At 38.7% G+C, this 20,000-nt stretch overlaps 1 protein-coding gene across 1 annotated transcript in view; it reads left to right on the top strand.

The window, feature by feature from the left end:
- The first annotated feature begins 3,468 nt into the window (after positions 1-3,468).
- Positions 3,469-20,000, top strand: part of LOC132845510 (guanine nucleotide exchange factor VAV3) — a 75,482-nt gene continuing 58,950 nt past the window's right edge. Inside the window, exon 1 of the mRNA XM_060869522.1 lies at positions 3,469-3,935. Coding sequence (XP_060725505.1) covers positions 3,732-3,935 — 204 coding nt within the window. The 5' untranslated portion in view covers positions 3,469-3,731. The remainder of the gene's footprint in view (positions 3,936-20,000) is intronic.

The following is a 20,000-nucleotide window of genomic DNA, read 5'->3' as shown; positions in this document are numbered from 1 at the left end:
GGACGGAGTGCCAACCCATCACAGGGCACACACACACTCTCATTCACTCACGCAATCACACACTACGGACAATTTTTCCAGAGATGCCAATCAACCTACCATGCATGTCTTTGGACCGGGGGAGGAAACCGGAGTACCCGGAGGAAACCCCTGAGGCACGGGGAGAACATGCAAACTCCACACACACAAGATGGAGGCGGGAATCGAACCCCCAACCCTGGAGGTGTGAGGCGAACGTGCTAACCACTAAGCCATCGTGCCCCCATATCGTATTATTATTATATTATATTATTATTCTATAATATACTATTCTGACCAATCAGAATGGAGAATTCATGGCGATGTGATATAAATAAAGATAAATAAAGAGTGTGTTCATATCAGCTGTGTGTGTCCTGGTGTAGAAGTTTAAAGACAACCGACTTCTTCTCTTCTCTTCTTTATTTTATTGTCGTCTTCTCTCAGAAGAATAGAGCATTGTGTAAATAACAAAACAACTATAGAAAACTGCACCGTAAAACAGTACACTTTAACTTAATAATGGACTTTACAATTGGGCTATGAAGCTGTAAAGTTTGGCTGTAAGTGTGGGTTGCCAAATGGAGGATAAAGTCCTCAAACTCAATCAGTCCTTTATAATCATACAGAATAATATTTCAACTTCTTCTTCTTCTTCTTCTTATTGTTCTTCTTAATAGTAGTATTTGAAATGCAATCAAATTTTTCATACAAAAAAGCAGAAAGAATCAAAGAATTAAAGAAGAATTAAAAGATACTGAGAGTCAAAAAATCACATGGTACACTTGCCCGTTTGGAATTTGCAAGGAAACAAAAAACATGGGACACTGAAAGGTGGAAGAAAGTTTTATTCTCGGATGAGAAAAAAATGTAACCTTGATGGCCCTGATGGCTTCCAACAGTACTGGCATGACAAGGAGATCCCACTGGAGATGTTTTCTACCCGGCACAGTGGAGAAGGCTCCATCATGATCTTGGGGACTTTTTCCTTCTATGGGAAAATGGAGCTTCAGGTTGTGCAGGGCATCGAACTTCAGCTGGATATGTGGGCATGTTGCAGCAAGCATCCCTCTTTACTGAGGGCCCTCGTCTGTGAGATAATGACTGGGTCTTTCAACAGGACAAGGCTGCAAGGCTTCCTCTATAGGACCCCTTTACGGTTCTGTATACACTCCATGGACACTTTATTAGGAACACCAGACATGGTTTATTTCTTCTCTCTTTAAGTTAATCAGACAAAACAAAGTCAATATAAACCGTCATGTTACCATGAAACTGCAAATCCTGTGACCTGAAAATCTTCCTAACTGTCACAAAGCGCTGACACTGGAGACTCCTTCCAAAAAATGAAATCAAGAAAACAAATTTTTTTAATAATCCTCTTTCAACAATAATTTATTAAGTCTTTATTTATTAATATGTCAGTGTTACACTTTGTAAAGATTTTTGTATATATATATATACATATATATATATATATATATATATATATATATATGTATATATATATACACGTATATATAATATAAACAGAGCTGCTTTATTTCCTCCTGTGACCAATGACATCAAAATCAGCCACATCATAAAGTTCATAAGAAATCCTAAGAAATCAAGATGAACAAGTATTTTATTTCTAGCTTATCGTGATGATGTGGTTGTTCAGTCAACACTCGAAGATGTTACTCAACACTGTCAGTGTACGATGTAACACACACACACACACACACACACACGATAATAAAACAGAAATGTGAAGTAAATCACAAGGTTAAAGTCACAGGATGAAGGTGACCAGAGTGTGTGTTGTGTGACAGACCTCATTACAGTGGATTGTATGAGAGAGTTTCAAAAGTTCTGTTTTTGTGTGTGTGTGTGTGTGTGTGTGTGATAGGGATCGGTACGCAATCACACACCATCTGTAGCGGATTATAAGAAAGACTCATACTGTGTCTTTTTCTCACACACGCGCAAATACACACGCACACACACTCATACACAAACGCAAAACAAAACATTTTTAATGAACATGTGTGTGTATGGGTCCACACAAACACACACACACACACACACACACACATACACATACAAACAATAGTAATAATAAAAGTCTTATTATTCATAATCATTGTCCTTCCTTGTACAGTAAAGGCACTGGATCCCCACTAATATAAAATAACAATTGAACACACACTCACACACACACACACACACACACACACAGACACTCACACTCTCTCTCAGCACTCGTTTTTTAGAAACCATTTTTAGAAACTAACAGAGAGAAAAGTACAAACAATCTCATTCTGATACGTTACTGAGTTTACGTTAATGAGTTTGTTTGGTTGTGCAGGGCATCGAACTTCAGCTGGATATGTGGGCATGTTGCAGCAAGCATCCCTCTTTACTGAGGGCCCTCGTCTGTGAGATAATGACTGGGTCTTTCAACAGGACAAGGCTGCAGTTCACAATGCCCGCCTGATGGAGAACTTCTTCCAGGAAAATAAGATTGCACTTCTGGTCCATCTTGCATGTTCCCCTGATCTAAGTCCCCTTGAGAATGGATGGCAAGGGAGGTTTACAAAAATGGACGTCAGGATGAACTTCACCACATGGAGCAATGTTCTAACCAGTCTCCTGGAAACAGTTGCTTCTTGGGGCTACATGAACAGTGGGGCTACAAGAACAGTGGGGCTACAAGAACAGTGGGGCTACAAGAACAGTGGCGCTACATGAACAGTGGCGCTACATGAACAGTGGGGCTACAAGAACAGTGGCGCTACAAGAACAGTGGCGCTACATGAACAGTGGGGCTACAAGAACAGTGGGGCTACATGAACAGTGGGGCTACATGAACAGTGGGGCTACAAGAACAGTGGGGCTACATGAACAGTGGGGCTACATGAACAGTGGGGCTACATGAACAGTGGGGCTACAAGAACAGTGGGGCTACAAGAACAGTGGCGCTACATGAACAGTGGGGCTACAAGAACAGTGGGGCTACAAGAACTGTGGGGCTACATGAACAGTGGGGCTACAAGAACAGTGGGGCTACAAGAACAGTGGGGCTACATGAACAGTGGGGCTACAAGAACAGTGGGGCTACAAGAACAGTGGGGCTACATGAACAGTGGGGCTACAAGAACAGTGGGGCTACAAGAACAGTGGGGCTACAAGAACAGTGGGGCTACATGAACAGTGGGGCTACATGAACAGTGGGGCTACATGAACAGTGGGGATTCCCCTTTTTTGACACCTTTGGTCCAGTTGTGGGTTTTTTGTGCTGTGGTCTTAAACATGCTGGTTTGAGTTTTTCCCCGGTCTTAAGATTTTGTTGTGTTCATCTGTTTAATTCTAAAACACTTTTGTCAAACGATGCTAATAATGAATCTGTGAATCTGGCAACCCGTGACATCATCAGTACCACACACACGCTCTCACACACACACACGCTCACACACACACACACACGCACGCGCTCGCCTTAGAGACAGGTCACACTCATTGTGGATCTCGTAACCTCCGGTCTGCTACGCGTTTATTTCCTTCCGACTACGAAATGAAAACGGGGAAGTAGACGCGCAGTAACGGTGCTCCATCTCTATACACACACGCGCGCGCGCACATTTACATACACCGTGTGTGTATTTGTGTTAGATTATAGATTTTATTGTTCTTTTCCTCTGTTGTTTGGTGACTAATTTGATCCAGCCGTGATGGAGTGCTGGCGGCAGTGCGCGCTCTGGCTGATCCGGTGTCGCGTGCTCCCTCAATCGCACCGGGTCACCTGGGAAACGGCGCGCGCCTTCGACCTGGCACAGAGTCTCCGGGACGGTGTGCTGCTGTGTCAGCTTCTCAACAACCTCCATCCTCAAACCATCAACCTGAAGGAGATCAACCTCAGGCCGCAGATGTCCCAGGTCAGGAACCACACACACGCACACACACGCACACACACACGCACACACAAGCACACACACAAGCACACACACACACACACACACACACACACACACTGAAAGGAAGAAAGTCAGTATCTAAATGCACTGACACTCTAAGCTCGGTTCTGCTTCTTCACCATGCTTCAGTTGTTCCTCTATAGGACCCCTTTACGGTTCTGTATACACTCCATGGACACTTTATTAGGAACACCAGACATGGTTTATTTCTTCTCTCTTTAAGTTAATCAGACAAAACAAAGTCAATATAAACCGTCATGTTACCATGAAACTGCAAATCCTGTGACCTGAAAATCTTCCTAACTGTCACAAAGCGCTGACACTGGAGACTCCTTCCAAAAAATGAAATCAAGAAAACTAATTTTTTTAATAATCCTCTTTCAACAATAATTTATTAAGTCTTTATTTATTAATATGTCAGTGTTACACTTTGTAAAGATTTTTGTATATATATATATATATATATATATATATATATATATATATATATATATATATATACACGTATATATAATATAAACAGACCTGCTTTATTTCCTCCTGTGACCAATGACATCAAAATCAGCCACATCATAAAGTTCATAAGAAATCCTAAGAAATCAAGATGAACAAGTATTTTATTTCTAGCTTATCGTGATGATGTGGTTGTTCAGTCAACACTCGAAGATGTTACTCAACACTGTCAGTGTACGATGTAACACACACACACACACACACGATAATAAAACAGAAATGTGAAGTAAATCACAAGGTTAAAGTCACAGGATGAAGGTGACCAGAGTGTGTGTTGTGTGACAGACCTCATTACAGAGGAGTGTATGAGAGAGTTTCAAAAGTTCTGTTTTTGTGTGTGTGTGTGTGTGTGTGTGTGTGTGTGTGTGTGTGATAGGGATCGGTTCTGTGGGGTTCCCGATTTTTTATTGAAAACGCCATCACACACCATCTGTAGCGGATTATAAGAAAGACTCATACTGTGTCTTTTTCTCACACACGCGCAAATACACACACACACTCAAACACAAATACACAAACGCAAAACAAAACATTTTCACACACACATATACACATACAAACAATAGTAATAATAAAAGTCTTATTATTCATAATCATTGTCCTTCCTTGTAAAGGCACTGGATCCCCACTAATATAAAATAACAAGTGCACACACAGTCACACACACACACACATACGCACACACACACACACACTCACACTCTCTCTCAGCACTCGTATTTTAGAAACCATTTTTAGAAACTAACAGAGAGCAAAGTACAAACAAACAAATGCTATAATGATGAGTCTGGAACCGTCGTCTTATTTAAACGTACAGATGCTAACGATTGTTGCTATGGTTACATTTTGGAGGGCAGGATTCATCAAAAAAACTGCTGAGAAGTTAAAGAGTGTTTCAACTAAAATTTTGTCACAGTAAACGTTTCCTCTCTGTGTAGACGGTCTTACCGACAGACTGATTACTGATGCACAAGCAAACAAACAAACAAACAAACAAATAATCTCTTAAAAGTTCTATAATATAACTTTACAGCCTTTAGCTCTGACACTGGAGACTCCTTCCATTAAAGTTATTGTTACAAACATCATCAAAGCGACGATTATATCAGCTCAGTCAATAGCGTGCTAATCAGCCGGCTTGCTAATTCGTTACAGTAAATTAGCACAGCTCCTTCAGCTCTTGTGTGCAAAATGAGGATGAATAAGATCCATCCTTCCATCCACAGCATGTCATTTTCTTTGTTTTCAGTTTGATCAGAAATGTTAGCAATGGCTTGTGGGTATTCTCAGCTCCTGGCATGTGCCGTGAGGTCGATTCTTTATCTGACGATCTAATAGACTTAAAGCATACAGTAACGGATGATGGAGCAACCTCGGGTCACGTAGAGGACAAGCGGACGAGGACGACACGTGATATAGAGCGCAAAATAAAGTAAATAAATAGAAAGTACTCCAGACGTGGTATCGTGATGGTGTGGAGGTTACATTGCCATAACCAAGGGCTCAGACTCGCATTTAAACCGTTGCATTAAATATTCATGAGCTCTGTGGCGGCCATTTTATTGTTGCATCATTAACTCACCCAGGAGACACGAACAGAAAAAGGGAGGAAAGAAACCGACAAAAGGGTTTTAAGAAAACAACAAAAGATGTGAATCTTTAGGAGACGAAAAATGTACAAAGTCCTGGATAATTTATTACCCACTCTTATCCAAGCCAAATATGAATAAATTAAAATACAAATTAAATATACACAGGGTTGTAAATATGTACAGGGTTTCACACAGGCCCAACATCTTAGGAGAATAAACAAATAAATAAATAAAAACAAACAAACAAACAAAAAAATACTTTAAATCATACATATATTAAATGAATCAAATCAAATAGAAACTTTGTCACATACACAGTACAACATAACGAACTACCGTTTGACTGTTTGTGTAATAAACAGTCGAATAAAAATAGATTGCAAAGAGTTCAATTTGAAATAGAAATAGAATTATCATGTAGATGCAAAAGGAAAATATATATATATAGAAAATATTAAAATCTATTCATGAATAAGGATCGGTAATTTTCTCCAAAATTGGCTCCAAATTATATATACGCGTTCGTATATACGTGTTAGTCAGTAATAACTAAACCCCAGATATTAGCTCTATACACACATTCAATATTATTTCCAAAAAATAAAAAGGAACATCTTTAATAGACCCTCAATCTGCTGGTGAAGTTAATTATATTCTATTTTGTTACAAACGATTTCTCCGTCATCATCTCGAACAAATAAAACCAGAAATTTGTTGATGTGATTGGTGATATTTCTGAACTGAAATATTGCTTTTGTAATTAAAGTATGCTACAGTATACAGTATGTGTATATGTTTGTATTGTATCTTTGGTATTTGTTTGTCATATTATATTAATATATTACAGATTTACAGAGGCACCTTGTTAGCAGACGTCACTTCGGCGATATGCTGTGTTTTATTTAAATGTGAAAATGTTTCCCAGCGTTGCGATAATGCAGCCAGCTGGAGATGATACGTGTTCGGATGTCGTGAGGCGAAATCCCTGAAGGCCGCTCGACCGTAGCTCTGATTTAGGACACAGCTGTTTCCTCTTCGCTCGTCGTTTTACGGTTTGCAGTGTTTCAGGTGTTACTGTGGATACCGTGTTCTCTCGCACGTGTGCGTTCTTCTCGTCATGCTGAGATCCTTCTGCGTCTTCTTTGTGTTTGGGTTTGGTGTAGCGGCAGAACGGACTCGACGTACGGGTGAAGACGTTTATGCCGAGTGGAAAAATGTACAGAAAATGGCTGAAAGTCTGATAGTAGTTTTTTTTTTTTGAGAACAAATCACACAACTGAAAAAAAAAGAAAGGTTAGCTAGAACTCACGTCGGACACACAGCACCTAAGTGACACATCTCCAAAGTGTAAGTGCTTTACCAGGCGGTCCACACATCCTGTGAGCCTACCGCTGGAGACGAAGCAGCAGAGTTGTTCTACAGCGAGGGTTTCTGCAAGTATGCAAGAGCAGATATTATTTTACATTATTTTATTCATTTGATAAACTGTTTTAGTTTTATTTATTATAAAGTATTTCACACATTCAGTGGCTCTCTGCTACGTAGGTATCAGTCACTGATTCAGAATTCCTGATTCTGATTCACTGATTCACAGTTCGCTCAGTTCTTCAGGTTGCCTTTAGAAAATTTGACCAATCTCACTCTTTCTAGTAGAAGATTTGACCAATTTCACTCATTCCTGTAGAACTTTTGACCAATCCCACAAATTCCAGTGGAAGATTTGACTAATCTCAGTTCCTTCCACAGACAGTTTGACCAATCCCTCCCTGTTGCAGCAAAAATTCTGACCAGTCCTGCCTTCACCAATCCCCACTGCTCCGACAGCCAATTCCTCTGGCTTTCATGTAATATTTCACCAAGCCCCCTTCTTCTAATAGAAACATTGACAAATCACGTCTTCTCCAACAGACTGCTGGATCAATTCCTGTAAATAGTCGACCGATCCCGTTGGTTACCGTCTGCCCAAACCTTCTATGGGAGTGGGTGGGATTGGTCTCATGCACACCTTTACCATGAGAATGAGGGTTAAGGTTCAAACACACAACCGTAACCCTAACCCTAACCCTAAGTGGTGGCTCAAGTGGTTAAGGCTCTGGGTTGTTGATTGGAACTTTGGGATTCAGGCTGCCATTGTTGGGCCCTTTAGCAAGGCCCTTAACCCTTTTATAGCTGTATCATGGCTGCTCCTGTGCTCTGACCCCAATCTCCAGAGCTGGGATATGCTTCTTCTAAAAGAAACCAGCATTAAGAATAAACCATAGTGAGCATGAGTGTGAACTCAGAACAACTGCTGAAGCTTTGTAGCTAATTTGTCGAAGATCTTCCGTTCAGTTGTTAATTACTGTATCTACAACTCTTACAACGTCAAACACTCTGTCTTTAATTCTCTGGAAGGTAGAATGAAATGAAAATGATTCTAAACACCACTATTGTTCACTGTTATCTGGGAGACTCATGCGACACCCACAGAGGTCTCATTTCCGTAAAAAAACTGCAACAAAAAAAATACATTGATATAATATGTTAGCGATATCGCCCACTCTCAAGGGCAAGTTTCTGGTAATTGAGAGTCATGCAGCGTGTAAACACTCACTACAGAGTGCAGCGGAGCTCAGCCCTCTGTGAGATGACTTCTTCTGAAAGTGTATGTGGTTTCTTCTCTATCGTGAGTGTGTGGTGGCAAAGTGAAAGCAATGGAAGCAGGTGCAGAAACCGGGTCAAAAACGGAGCTGTATTTAGAAAACGCTAAGATAAACATGCAATGGAAATCTTGTACATCGTCTGCACTAACACACGTTGTCTATCTAGTTAACTATTATAAATATACAGTTTAAGTGTGTGTGTGTGTGTGTGTGTGTGTGTGTGTGAGAGAGAGAGAGAGAGAGATAAACAATAACCCTCATGTCAACCCATCCTTCAAGGAAATGAGTCCTGAATAAATGAATAAAGTTGATGAGCAGAACGATGGCTTGTAGGCTGAAACACACACTGCGTGATCGGACGCACACATTCCGAGCAGCCACGCCCAGGAAATGAGGAAACGGGATGGAGGAAGGAAGTGAAACCAAACAGACATTCTCAGTCAAAGACATTTCGTTTTTTTCACCCTGTTAATGTCAAAACGGGGTTAAAAAATAAACACATCACCCGTGTAACAAGTTTAAAAGCTAATTGTGGTTTCTAAGGGAAACCGAACACAGCATGTGAAAGTATCGCTTTTATTTTATCGAACGAATTAAAAACAGGATCTCGAACTGTGAATACGGGTCGAACGATATGTCAAGATTATTTTATTTGGTTTTGAAATCATAATCATCGTTAGATCAGGTTTAAACTCAACAGATAACTATCTGCATTTGCTTGCAGATATTTTCATATACTGTAGATATATAGGGACATTTAAAATGAAATATAAACCAAATTAATATTCCTTTTACATTACATACATATTTAGAATATCAGTCAAAAGTGGGCACAATTCGTGTTAGTGTTTACTCAAGGCAAGTTAATCGTATTCAGAGTGGTGAATACACACATGCTTATAAATAAGGAGATGGTGAGTGTTGAAATTATAATAGGAGACTAATAGGAGAGGAATAGCGCTGCATGTATTGTCCCATTTGTAAATATCATCACTATATCATCAATATAATCATTAATATTTTTCCTTTTACTTTATTGTTTCAGACAGTAAACAGGAACTAATGTCAGGTAGGAACTAACTTTGTGAGCAGAGAACTGAAAAACACACACCATAGGATTCATTAGAAGAATCATTCAAGCAGAACATCTGGACTACTGCATCTTAGCTCGTTTGCATATAATAAAAAAAAATCGAATGTTGCAAAATTCGTGTTATGCAAGGAACGATCGCTCGTTATTTGTGTCCGCAGACGTAGGTTTAGAGACGTCCTGAAGCTTCCGGGATCGAACGAGTCGCATAATTCACCAATCACAAACATGGCCACAGACCATACCGTAGATCACTGCGCTTTTCAACAGACTGCAAAATGACCTCGACTTAAATATCAAATACAAATCCCAAACACAACATCTCAACATTTTCCGTTATGACAAGGAATGAAATATGCGTCACGCTACAACAACACAACCCTCCTGGCAGATAGCTAACATCTGGTCGAGCGGTTAAGTCTGACATATTTTATGTTCTCCTCTGGTTTTCTGTCTCTCTTTAAAACGATGACCATTTTACTGTATAAAACGAAGCAGGTTTGCTCATTTAATGTCACTGAAATGAACAGACTTCGGCCGAAAGTAAAATTCAATCAGAACCCACCAGAGAACCGAAACCAGAATCGCTGAAATATCAAATTACCGTTTCAGCCTCGGATTAAATTATTAAATACTTTTTATTTATTTTTTCTTCTTTTTATTAAAGTTACGAATGAAAATGTACAGAAACATCAATCAATAAGCAACAATCCTTTGAGTAGCATGTAGCATAAAATGCTAATTAAGCATTTTGAAAATAAAAATACAAAAAAAATATATGAATACATCAGATACAATTCGTGAAGTTTTATTTTTTTCTACATTTTGTATATTTTAAATAGGTTTTATTTTCGGTACAATGACTCGTTTATCTGCTGTTTGATCTAAATAAAACTTTGTCAGTTAGAATTTTCGGGACTTTTCCACATTCTGCGGTTTTAATGTTTGTGTAGCGCATCTGCAAAAAAGTTTTATGCTGTTTGTAAAGGTGCAGTTTTTTGAAACATTTAAATCTGTACATCCTCAGCTCTGTACAGTCATCGTGAAACAAGCTTGGCTCGACCCAGACTGTATTTCAGTACCTTTTTGTCAACTTCCCCTAATTACTCAGTTGTACGTATGACACCATCACCTACACAGTGCTAAAGGTGGCGGTAACACTGCGAGCATTATGAGTATTCTTTTTCTACATTATTTTTGATCATTTTCCAGGCTGCGATCTGATTACTGTACATTATTTCATTAAATTAGCAGCACTTTAGATGAAGTTGCCTCCATAAAACTCAGTCCTTCGCTCTGTTTTCGTTGTTCTGAGCCGTCTGCTGTGTCCAGGGCTGCGTTAAGGTCTTTAGCGTCTCACAGCGATTGGCTGCTGTAGTTCCTGACACTGAATGATACCATTACTTTCTTTCCCTGGACACAGTTATTGTCAGCACCAGACTCAGGTACGAGGCGTGGCCTGCAGTTTGAAGGTGGATTCAAACGATGGAATAGATATTTCGCTAATACACAGTGAAGTGAATAAGTTTTCACCCCCTTGAAAATTTCCCTGTTTAGTAAAGCTCTCTCACTCACGCTTCTTCTACCGCTTATCCGAACTATCTCAGGCGTCATCGGGCATCAAGGCAGGATACACCCTGGACGGAGTGCCAACCCATCACAGGGCACACACACACTCTCATTCACTCACGCAATCACACACTACGGACAATTTTCCAGAGATGCCAATCAACCTACCATACATGTCTTTGGACTGGGGGAGGAAACCGGAGTACCCGGAGGAAACCCCCGAGGCACGGGGAGAACATGCAAACTCCACACACACAAGGCGGAGGCGGGAATTGAACCCCCAACCCTGGAGGTGTGAGGCGAACGTGCTAACCACTAAGCCACCGTGCCTCCCATTTAGAAATACTGCAATCTGTCAATGTCATGGAATTAATCTGGGACATAAATAATACTGAATTGGAGGGAAAACATCTGTACAATTTTATAGCAAAATGATTTACAAATAATGTACATTTTATTAGAAATTTTGACCAATCCTAAAAAATTCCATAGAAAGTTTGTCCAATTCCACCAACTGGAGTAGAAATCTTGACCAGTCCCAATAGTTGTATAGAATGTTTGACCAGTGAGGTGAAGAAGTTTTCACCCCCTTGAATTCATCTAGTTTTACAGCAAAATGCTTTACAAAAAATCCAAAATAAAAGTCATGATTTATATGTCATGGGAAAGTATTCACCCCGATTTCTGTGAAGTAGTGACACGATTAGATGAATTAATTGAAGTTAAAGTGTCACATGATCTAAATATAAATACACACACATGTTCCTGGAAGATTCCAGAGTTGGTCAAGAATATCTGAACAAAATATACGAAAGTCTCGGATGTCCAGGAGAACCTTCTGGAAGGGGATTAATCAGGGTTTGGTTATTGAAATATTTACATTTTGAAGATCTCACAATGAAATAATATTTATTGGAGGAATACACTACAGCCATCCAGGAAAAGTCAGTGACTGGCAAAAGAAGAGACAAGTCAGAGTAGCAACCAACAGGCCAAGGGGATCTCTGAAGAAGATGGAGAGATCCAAAGCTCAGGAGAAACTGTTAGCAGGTTGATGGTAACATCACAACATTGGTGAATGTGTTTCATCACCCTGAGAACATCATCCTCACACTGAAACATGATGGCGGTAGAATCACTACCAGAGTTTCCCCTGGCTTCCTTTCTGACTAATCCTCTTTTTGCAGGATTATTTTAAAAGAGTGTAATTGTTTAGACATGCAGTTAGTACCATGTGAAACTGGTGGCTAGGCTTCTGAAGAAAACATCTTCACCTCAAGGAAATAACAAAAGAAATCGGAAGTATTAAAAATACCCTTAAGGTGAATATGGAGAGGTGAATCACCGCAAACTCCCCTTAACCATCTACCCCTACACCCCTCCCCCTCCCATCCTCTGCCCCTCCCCCACCCCTCCTCTGCCTCCTGTGGTGAATCACCAGCTATATCAGTACAGACAGGATGTAAGTCGGTGTGTGTGTGTGTGTGTGTGTGTGTGTGCGTGTGCGTGTGCATGTGTGTGTGCATGCATGCATGCGTGTAAATGTGTTTTTAAGATTAGACATTGCAGCACTAACATAGATGTTTACGGTGTTAATCACTTACATAAAAACAGTTGGAACAGTTATGACTTGATGTTTATACACATATTTGTCCAAATAATAATAATAATAATAATAATAATACTCTCACTTTCACTCATTTTATACCGCTTATCCGTACTACCTCGGGTCACGGGGAGCCTGTGCCTATCTCAGGCGTCATTGGGCATTAAGGCACGATACACCCTGGACGGAGTGCCAACCCATCGCAGGGCACACACACACACACACTCATTCATTCACGCAATTACACACTACGAACAATTTTCCAGAGATGCCAATCAACCTACCATGCATGTCTTTGGACCGGGGGAGGAAACCGGAGTACCCGGAGGAAACCCCCGAGGCACGGGGAGAACATGCAAACTCCACACACACAAGGTGGAGGCGGGAATCGAACCCCCAACCCTGGAGGTGTGAGGCGAACGTGCTAACCACTAAGCCACCGTGCCCTCCACTAATAATAATAATAATAATAATAATAATAATAATAATAATAATAATAATAATAATACAGCAATTATGTCAGACCAATACAAAATAATGTCTGTGATATCTAGCTTTTATTTCTCCTGCCACAAAATTGTACCTATAGTTTTGTGTATATACGATAGACGATTTTAACCAAATGAATCCTAAACATTCTCATAATAAGGATATTGTTATTATTTTTTTTTTATTGTGGCAATATAAAGCAAATCGAAGTCAAATTCTCTCCATGTTAAAATACAGATAGTCCAACTTTTTTTATATCATCAAGAATTTAAAAAGTGAAATAAAATAAAATGGAATTAACTTAGCAAAGAATAACAAATAGCAGCTGAATCCAGTACAGTGACTGGTGATAACTGACGTGGACACGATCGTATCCCCTGCTGATCATGTAGCCTGGACAGATCGACGCTCGTCTTCTGTTAATTCACACAGTTCTACACACGTCTTTCACGTCTTTCTCACATTTATGAAGAGTGGTTATTTAAGTTACCACAGCCTTCCTGTCATCTTGAGACGCAGTGTTTCCATGCACAACTTCCCCGTGCTGAAGGTTTATTTATTTATTTATTTATTTATTTATTTATTTATTTATTTATTTAATTGTTTGTTGGTTTGTTTGTTTGTTTGTTGCACCATTTTCTGTAAAATCTACAGACGTCTTATTATCCAATAAGATATCCAGTTTCTGATATACGCATATTAGTAGTGTAGATATTAATACCAACATCCAGTAACAGAATCATGTTCATTCATTCACGTAAAACTGATAAAACACCGCTTTCTATTTTTTCAGACGCTTTTTTGTTTTAAAAAGGTTTCTCATGTGAAGGAGCATCGACTCTTATGAATATTGATGAATGTTAATGAATATTAATGGAACGCCCCACTGGTTTATTAAGGTGGCGTGCGACTGTGAAAAATAAAAGAAATAATTTTTTGTTTGTTTTGTAGTTTATTTCAACATAGTGAACACACGCGCATTATGAAGCTCTTGACGTGTAACCGAATACAGTTGACATGTGATCGGATGATCGGATAATAGCAAGAATGTGCACAGGTTATATATTCAATTCAATTCAAATTTATTTGTTTAGTGCTTTTAACGATGGATAATATTAGAATTATATTTAAATGAGTTTGTATTTATCCCTAATTTATAACCTCAAGTCTGAGGTTCTGTGGAATGAGGCGACTTTGGTGAGGAAAACTCCCTTAGATGGAAGAGGAAGAAACCTTGAGAGGAACCAGACTCAAAAGTGAACCTCATCCTCATGTGGGTGACACTGGAGGGTGTGATTATAAACTGTTATAAACAGCAGAGAGTGTTATAATACCCAGAGAGAGTGTTATTATGAATAATGTCCTTTCTACAGTCAGATACAGTCTGATAATTGTGTATTGATGAGGAGGTTGTTGTCCTCAAACACCACATGGAGTTGCATCTTCTCTTAGAATGTTCACTCAATATCACATATTATACGTAATATGCGTACACAATCTGTGTGTGGGTATGTAGGTGTGTGGGGTATCAGATACACCGATATCCACTACTGACAAGGTCATCTCCTTACACACACACTCACACACACACACAGAGCAATGTTAGCGTGGTTACAGATGTAGATGACTCTTTCATGTTTTTTTGCGGGGGAAATAAATGTAGAGTGAAGTCAACGCTGGTGGTTTCTTTGTCTCTAACGGCATCAGTAAAGACGGACAGCTCTTATGGTGTCCATAACCCGAACCACGTCTCTTTACTCAAAGGTTACTGAGGAAAGTGTGCGAGGTTTTGTAGGTTTTGCTTCAGTAACCATAAAAAAAAAATCACAAGTCACTTTTTAATTGCTTGGTGCTTAATTTAATTGCATTTACTTTAGTATTTATTTATAAATGTACTTCTCATCTTTCTCTTGTTCATAGACTTAATTGAATATAAGACATTATACACTTCCTTTGTTTATTTGTGTGTGTGTGTGTGTGTGTGTGTGTGTGTGTTGTATGAGATAAACAATAACCCTCATGTCAACCCATCCTCCAAGGAAATGAGTCCTGAATAAATGAATACATTTCCCTGGACTCTCACACACACACACACACACACATATATATATATATATAGTGACTAAACTGTTGTGTTAAAAATAATATTAGGAAGCTTTTTAAATGGCAGCAAGAATTTACTACATTATTAATCACAAAATAAAGATTCAGCACAAAAGTAAAAAGAGCAAATTAAATATTAATGAATATTAATGAATATTAATGACCCACCACCCTAACCCACCCTATCAAGGTGGAGTGCGATTGTGGAAACAAAATAATGTGTCTATTATATGTGTTATATAATGTATAAACCTCTTCTTATTTTAGCCGGTGTTGATATCTGGTGACTTGGTGCTTAATTTCATTTTATATAATTTAATATTTATTAATTTAATGATTTATTGAAAATAAAGATTCGGCACGAATGTAAAAACAATATTCCAAAGCCATAATGTATATTATATAAATAAATCTATTAATGAATATTGATCAGGGAAATGAGTGACTCTACCTGGATAAATGATACAGTTGTAATCTTTGGCTGTTTGATGGTGTATAAGAGGAATAAAGAAAGCGTGTGTGTGTGTGTTTTAAATATTAGCAGTGTATTTATAACAAAACCATCTGATTTCATCCATTACTCATTTTCATCACACTCTGTAATGCTCTCTCTGATTGGACATGCTAACATGACATGCTAACTAGCTACCGTACAACTGAAAATGATTAAATTTAAAGGAAGCCGTGAGAGAGACGACTTCACTAATATCTCCATGACGTTTATAAGCTATTCACTGACTAATTTTATGTGAACTATTATAATTTAGCTTTTAGCATTATAAAAATAGTGGTTATCACGTTCGCCTCACACCTCCAGGGTTGGGGGTTCGATTCCCGCCTCCACCTTGTGTGTGTGGAGTTTGCATGTTCTCCCCGTGCCTCGGGGGTTTCCTCCGGGTACTTCGGTTTCCTCCCCCGGTCCAAAGACATGCATGGTAGGTTTTGGTATCTCTGGAAAAATTGTCCGTAGTGTGTGAGTGAATGAGAATGTGTGTGCCCTGCGATGGGTTGGCACTCCGTCCAGGGTGTATCCTGCCTTGATGCCCGATAGGTTGCATGTGCCTGTTGATTCGATATAATTGTTGAGCGCTCTTGCTCACGTTATTTATGTGCATTATTTACATGATACAGTAGTTACACTCCATTAATATAATGTAAATAATAATGGGAAATAATCAATTTTTACAATCTTCGTGCTTTTTTAAAACCAAGAAGGATAGCCTGTAGCAATGCTATATGTCAGCTCTGCCATAAGCAGTGACTGATCACCTTGCACATTTTGACAATGTTGTTTTGCACTTTCTTATTTATTATTATATATTATTTACATTTTATATTTAGTGTTAAATAAATAATTGTTAAATGTAGTACAGAGTCTGCGGTCTATCTCACAAAGATGATGTAAATGTAAAATGTAAATGTACTGTGAGCAAAACATGTTAATATTAGCAAAACATTGTTTAACTATCAGCCAAATAAACGTGTAGCATTAGCATGTGCTAGCAACGATGTTGTGTGCAGAGTTAGAAATATTAGCCAAAATTCACTTCAGTGTTTAATGGATATTGGGTAAACTTACTGCTTGTGCTAATATTAGCTTAGCTAGCATTATCGTTGGTTTATTGCTAGCTATAAATTCACCCGTGATTTCTGAACCTCTTTCACTTTATGGCCTTTTTTAAATGATTAGCAAGCGAGCAGTTAGCTCTCTTCCTCTCTCTCTCTCTCACTCTGTCAAATTGCTGATATGTTACCATTTCTATAGCAACAGAATCCCCAGGGCTTATATACAAAAAGACGTCCAGTCGTTGATATGAAGACAAGAAGTTATTTTTTGTAACAAGATTTTTTTCTGGAACTTTTCTATGAATATATCACCTCTAGTATTGTAGAGAAAAACAGAAATAGTGATGAAAATTATGAAAGTTCTGAGTGTCTACTTTCATATGAGCTTCATATAAACACCACTGTGGGGTGAGACACGAGGAAGAAGTTATTTTAGCCTCTGATGAGACCACTGTTACTGAATGTACACAGGATTTAGTGAAAGTGTAAATGAGAGTGAAAATGACCGAATATGGTCAACGCTGTTCGACGGCATGTCAGAGATGAGACAGATGAAGTGTGCAGGGATTTGAAGGGTGGAGAGGTTTTTGTAAGTCAGGAAACACACACTGTCCTGCCAGGGCAAAATGACGAGTGAGTAGAAGCAGCTGTGTCACAATTTGGGCCAGCTCAGGCTTACACAAGACACACAACACACACACACCGCACTGACTCGACGCAGACTGAGACGATGCTTCACCTCAGATGAGAAAAAACAGAAGGATGAGTTTGGGCATGTGCTAATGTTTAATGCTAGTTTTTCAGTCTGAGCTGAAGTCGTCATAGACGGCATGGTAAACACTTCTGTGTGGGCTTAGACATAATAATAATAATAATAATAATAATAATAATAATGAGGAAGAAGAAGAATAAAGAACAAATTATACTCTAATACAGTGTCTCTTTTTTCTTCAGTGACTCTTTTTTCTTCAACTCCTTTGTTTGAAGAAACATGAAGTCACATTGACTGTTAACTCATTAAAAAGATTTCCTTCTGTTTTTATTGTGTCTATATCAGATTTAGTGCTGATTTAAAGTGTCATTTACACAAAGCCCTGCCTACATCCTTATGGATGGTTAACAAAAAAAATGTATTTAAAAAAATGTCAGTTTATGAAGATAAATGTCATAAAATAGCTAGCGCACCATCCAGCTAGCGCTGTTCATCCCTCGTCAGAGTCTCTCAGGTTCTTTCTCTTACTCAGTAATCATTTATTTATTTATTCCCTTCACCCCTCAGCAGGTTTAATCCTATGGCTGATTTGTGTGTTACATTAAAAACCATTGTGGTTTTTCATCTTAAAGTGTAACCAGTTCCTGTAGGAGGTCGTCTGCGTCGTTTAGCGCCGTTAAAGTGAAGGTCATTAAGTAATGAGGCTGGAAGCAGAGCGGTTTCTCAGGAACCACAAAACTCTGACTAATTCACGAGCAGCGCTGTGGGGTCGAGGCTTCAGTTAGAGATAACATTTTAAAGTAAAATGTCAGTTCACTAGAAGTATGTTATCATGAGAAACTGAGCTAAATAAAATATCTAGGTCGAAATAAACGCTAATAGCAGTAGCTTGATATGTATTTGTATTTAAACCTGAAGTGGGTTTTATCCTGATTAACATTTTCATTTTAATAAATCCTGCACTGCCTCAGCTACGTTACTGCACTTCACTACCAGCTTGACTGTTTTATTAAATCCGACTTATGCAGTTTTTATTTTTAACATTTTTTACATTTTAGTGGTAGCTAAATACAGGGATTAGATTTGTGTCTTAGTCAAGCTTCATGTCTTTATTTATTTATTTGTTTGTTTGTTTGTTTGTTTGTTTGTTTGTTTTTTACAACATTGATGGAGATGCACTAAGTTTTATGTTCAGTCAGCTAGACAGATTGTTAGACAGACAGGAAGACAGACAAGTCTCATAGTCCTGCATGAAAAAGTGCTTTGTTTTTAGGATCGTTTTTCTTATACAGTATACGTGCTTACATTTTTTAAGCAATAAATTTGTCAATACTTATTATTAACGCTGGTCCTTCTAAATCATTGTAACCTTGACAACCACAGAACTACTATACAGCCATGGCAGCGCCACAAGGTCATATCCAGCAATTTTTAATTCTGCCCCCTGGTGGTTGGAGGATTGAACTAAAACCTTTTTTTTCTGTGATCCTCTAAAGATTCTATTTTATTCTAATACACAAATAGAAGAGTAAAGCTAATCTTGCACATAACGTCTTTTCATTCAAAACTTTTAGTCTCCCGTCGATACACTCAGCAAGCCTTAAACACACAGGAACTGGCCAATTTCAGAGAAACAGCAGTGTTCCTGTAACACGTTCCTGTTCTGGATAAATCTGTTTAAAGCACATCTAACATCTATTATAAAGGTCTTCAGCGTTATCCATTTATCCTGATTTTACAAGTTTAATCAGTTCGTTTTCATCTCCTGTCAGAGCCTAAAGCCATAACTGAGCTTTCTGGAAAAATATCTATTTTTGGAATAACATATTCATATTCAGTTCAGTTCTTACAATGAATTTGTCCTAATGTTGTTTCTTAGCTGCTGCTAATAGCTAACATCAGTTTCAGTTATTAGCCTTGTGTAAATGTAGATTTTCTCCATATAAATATTGTAATGAGACCTATCACTCCTCCACGAACCACTAGAGAGCCACTGTTTGTCCCTTGACCCTGTTTCTGGACTTTCTTATGTTTAGATCGTCTATTTGGATTGTTTGCCTCGTAGCACGGCTTCTCAGCTTTGGATTTATTGCTGTGCTTTTTCAATAAACATAGCAAATGGATCCTGCCTCGCTCCCATCAAT

This window comes from Tachysurus vachellii, chromosome 5 (genome assembly GCF_030014155.1).
Source record: "Tachysurus vachellii isolate PV-2020 chromosome 5, HZAU_Pvac_v1, whole genome shotgun sequence".
Lineage (NCBI taxonomy): Eukaryota > Metazoa > Chordata > Actinopteri > Siluriformes > Bagridae > Tachysurus > Tachysurus vachellii.
This window is presented reverse-complemented; position numbering and strand designations above follow the sequence as displayed.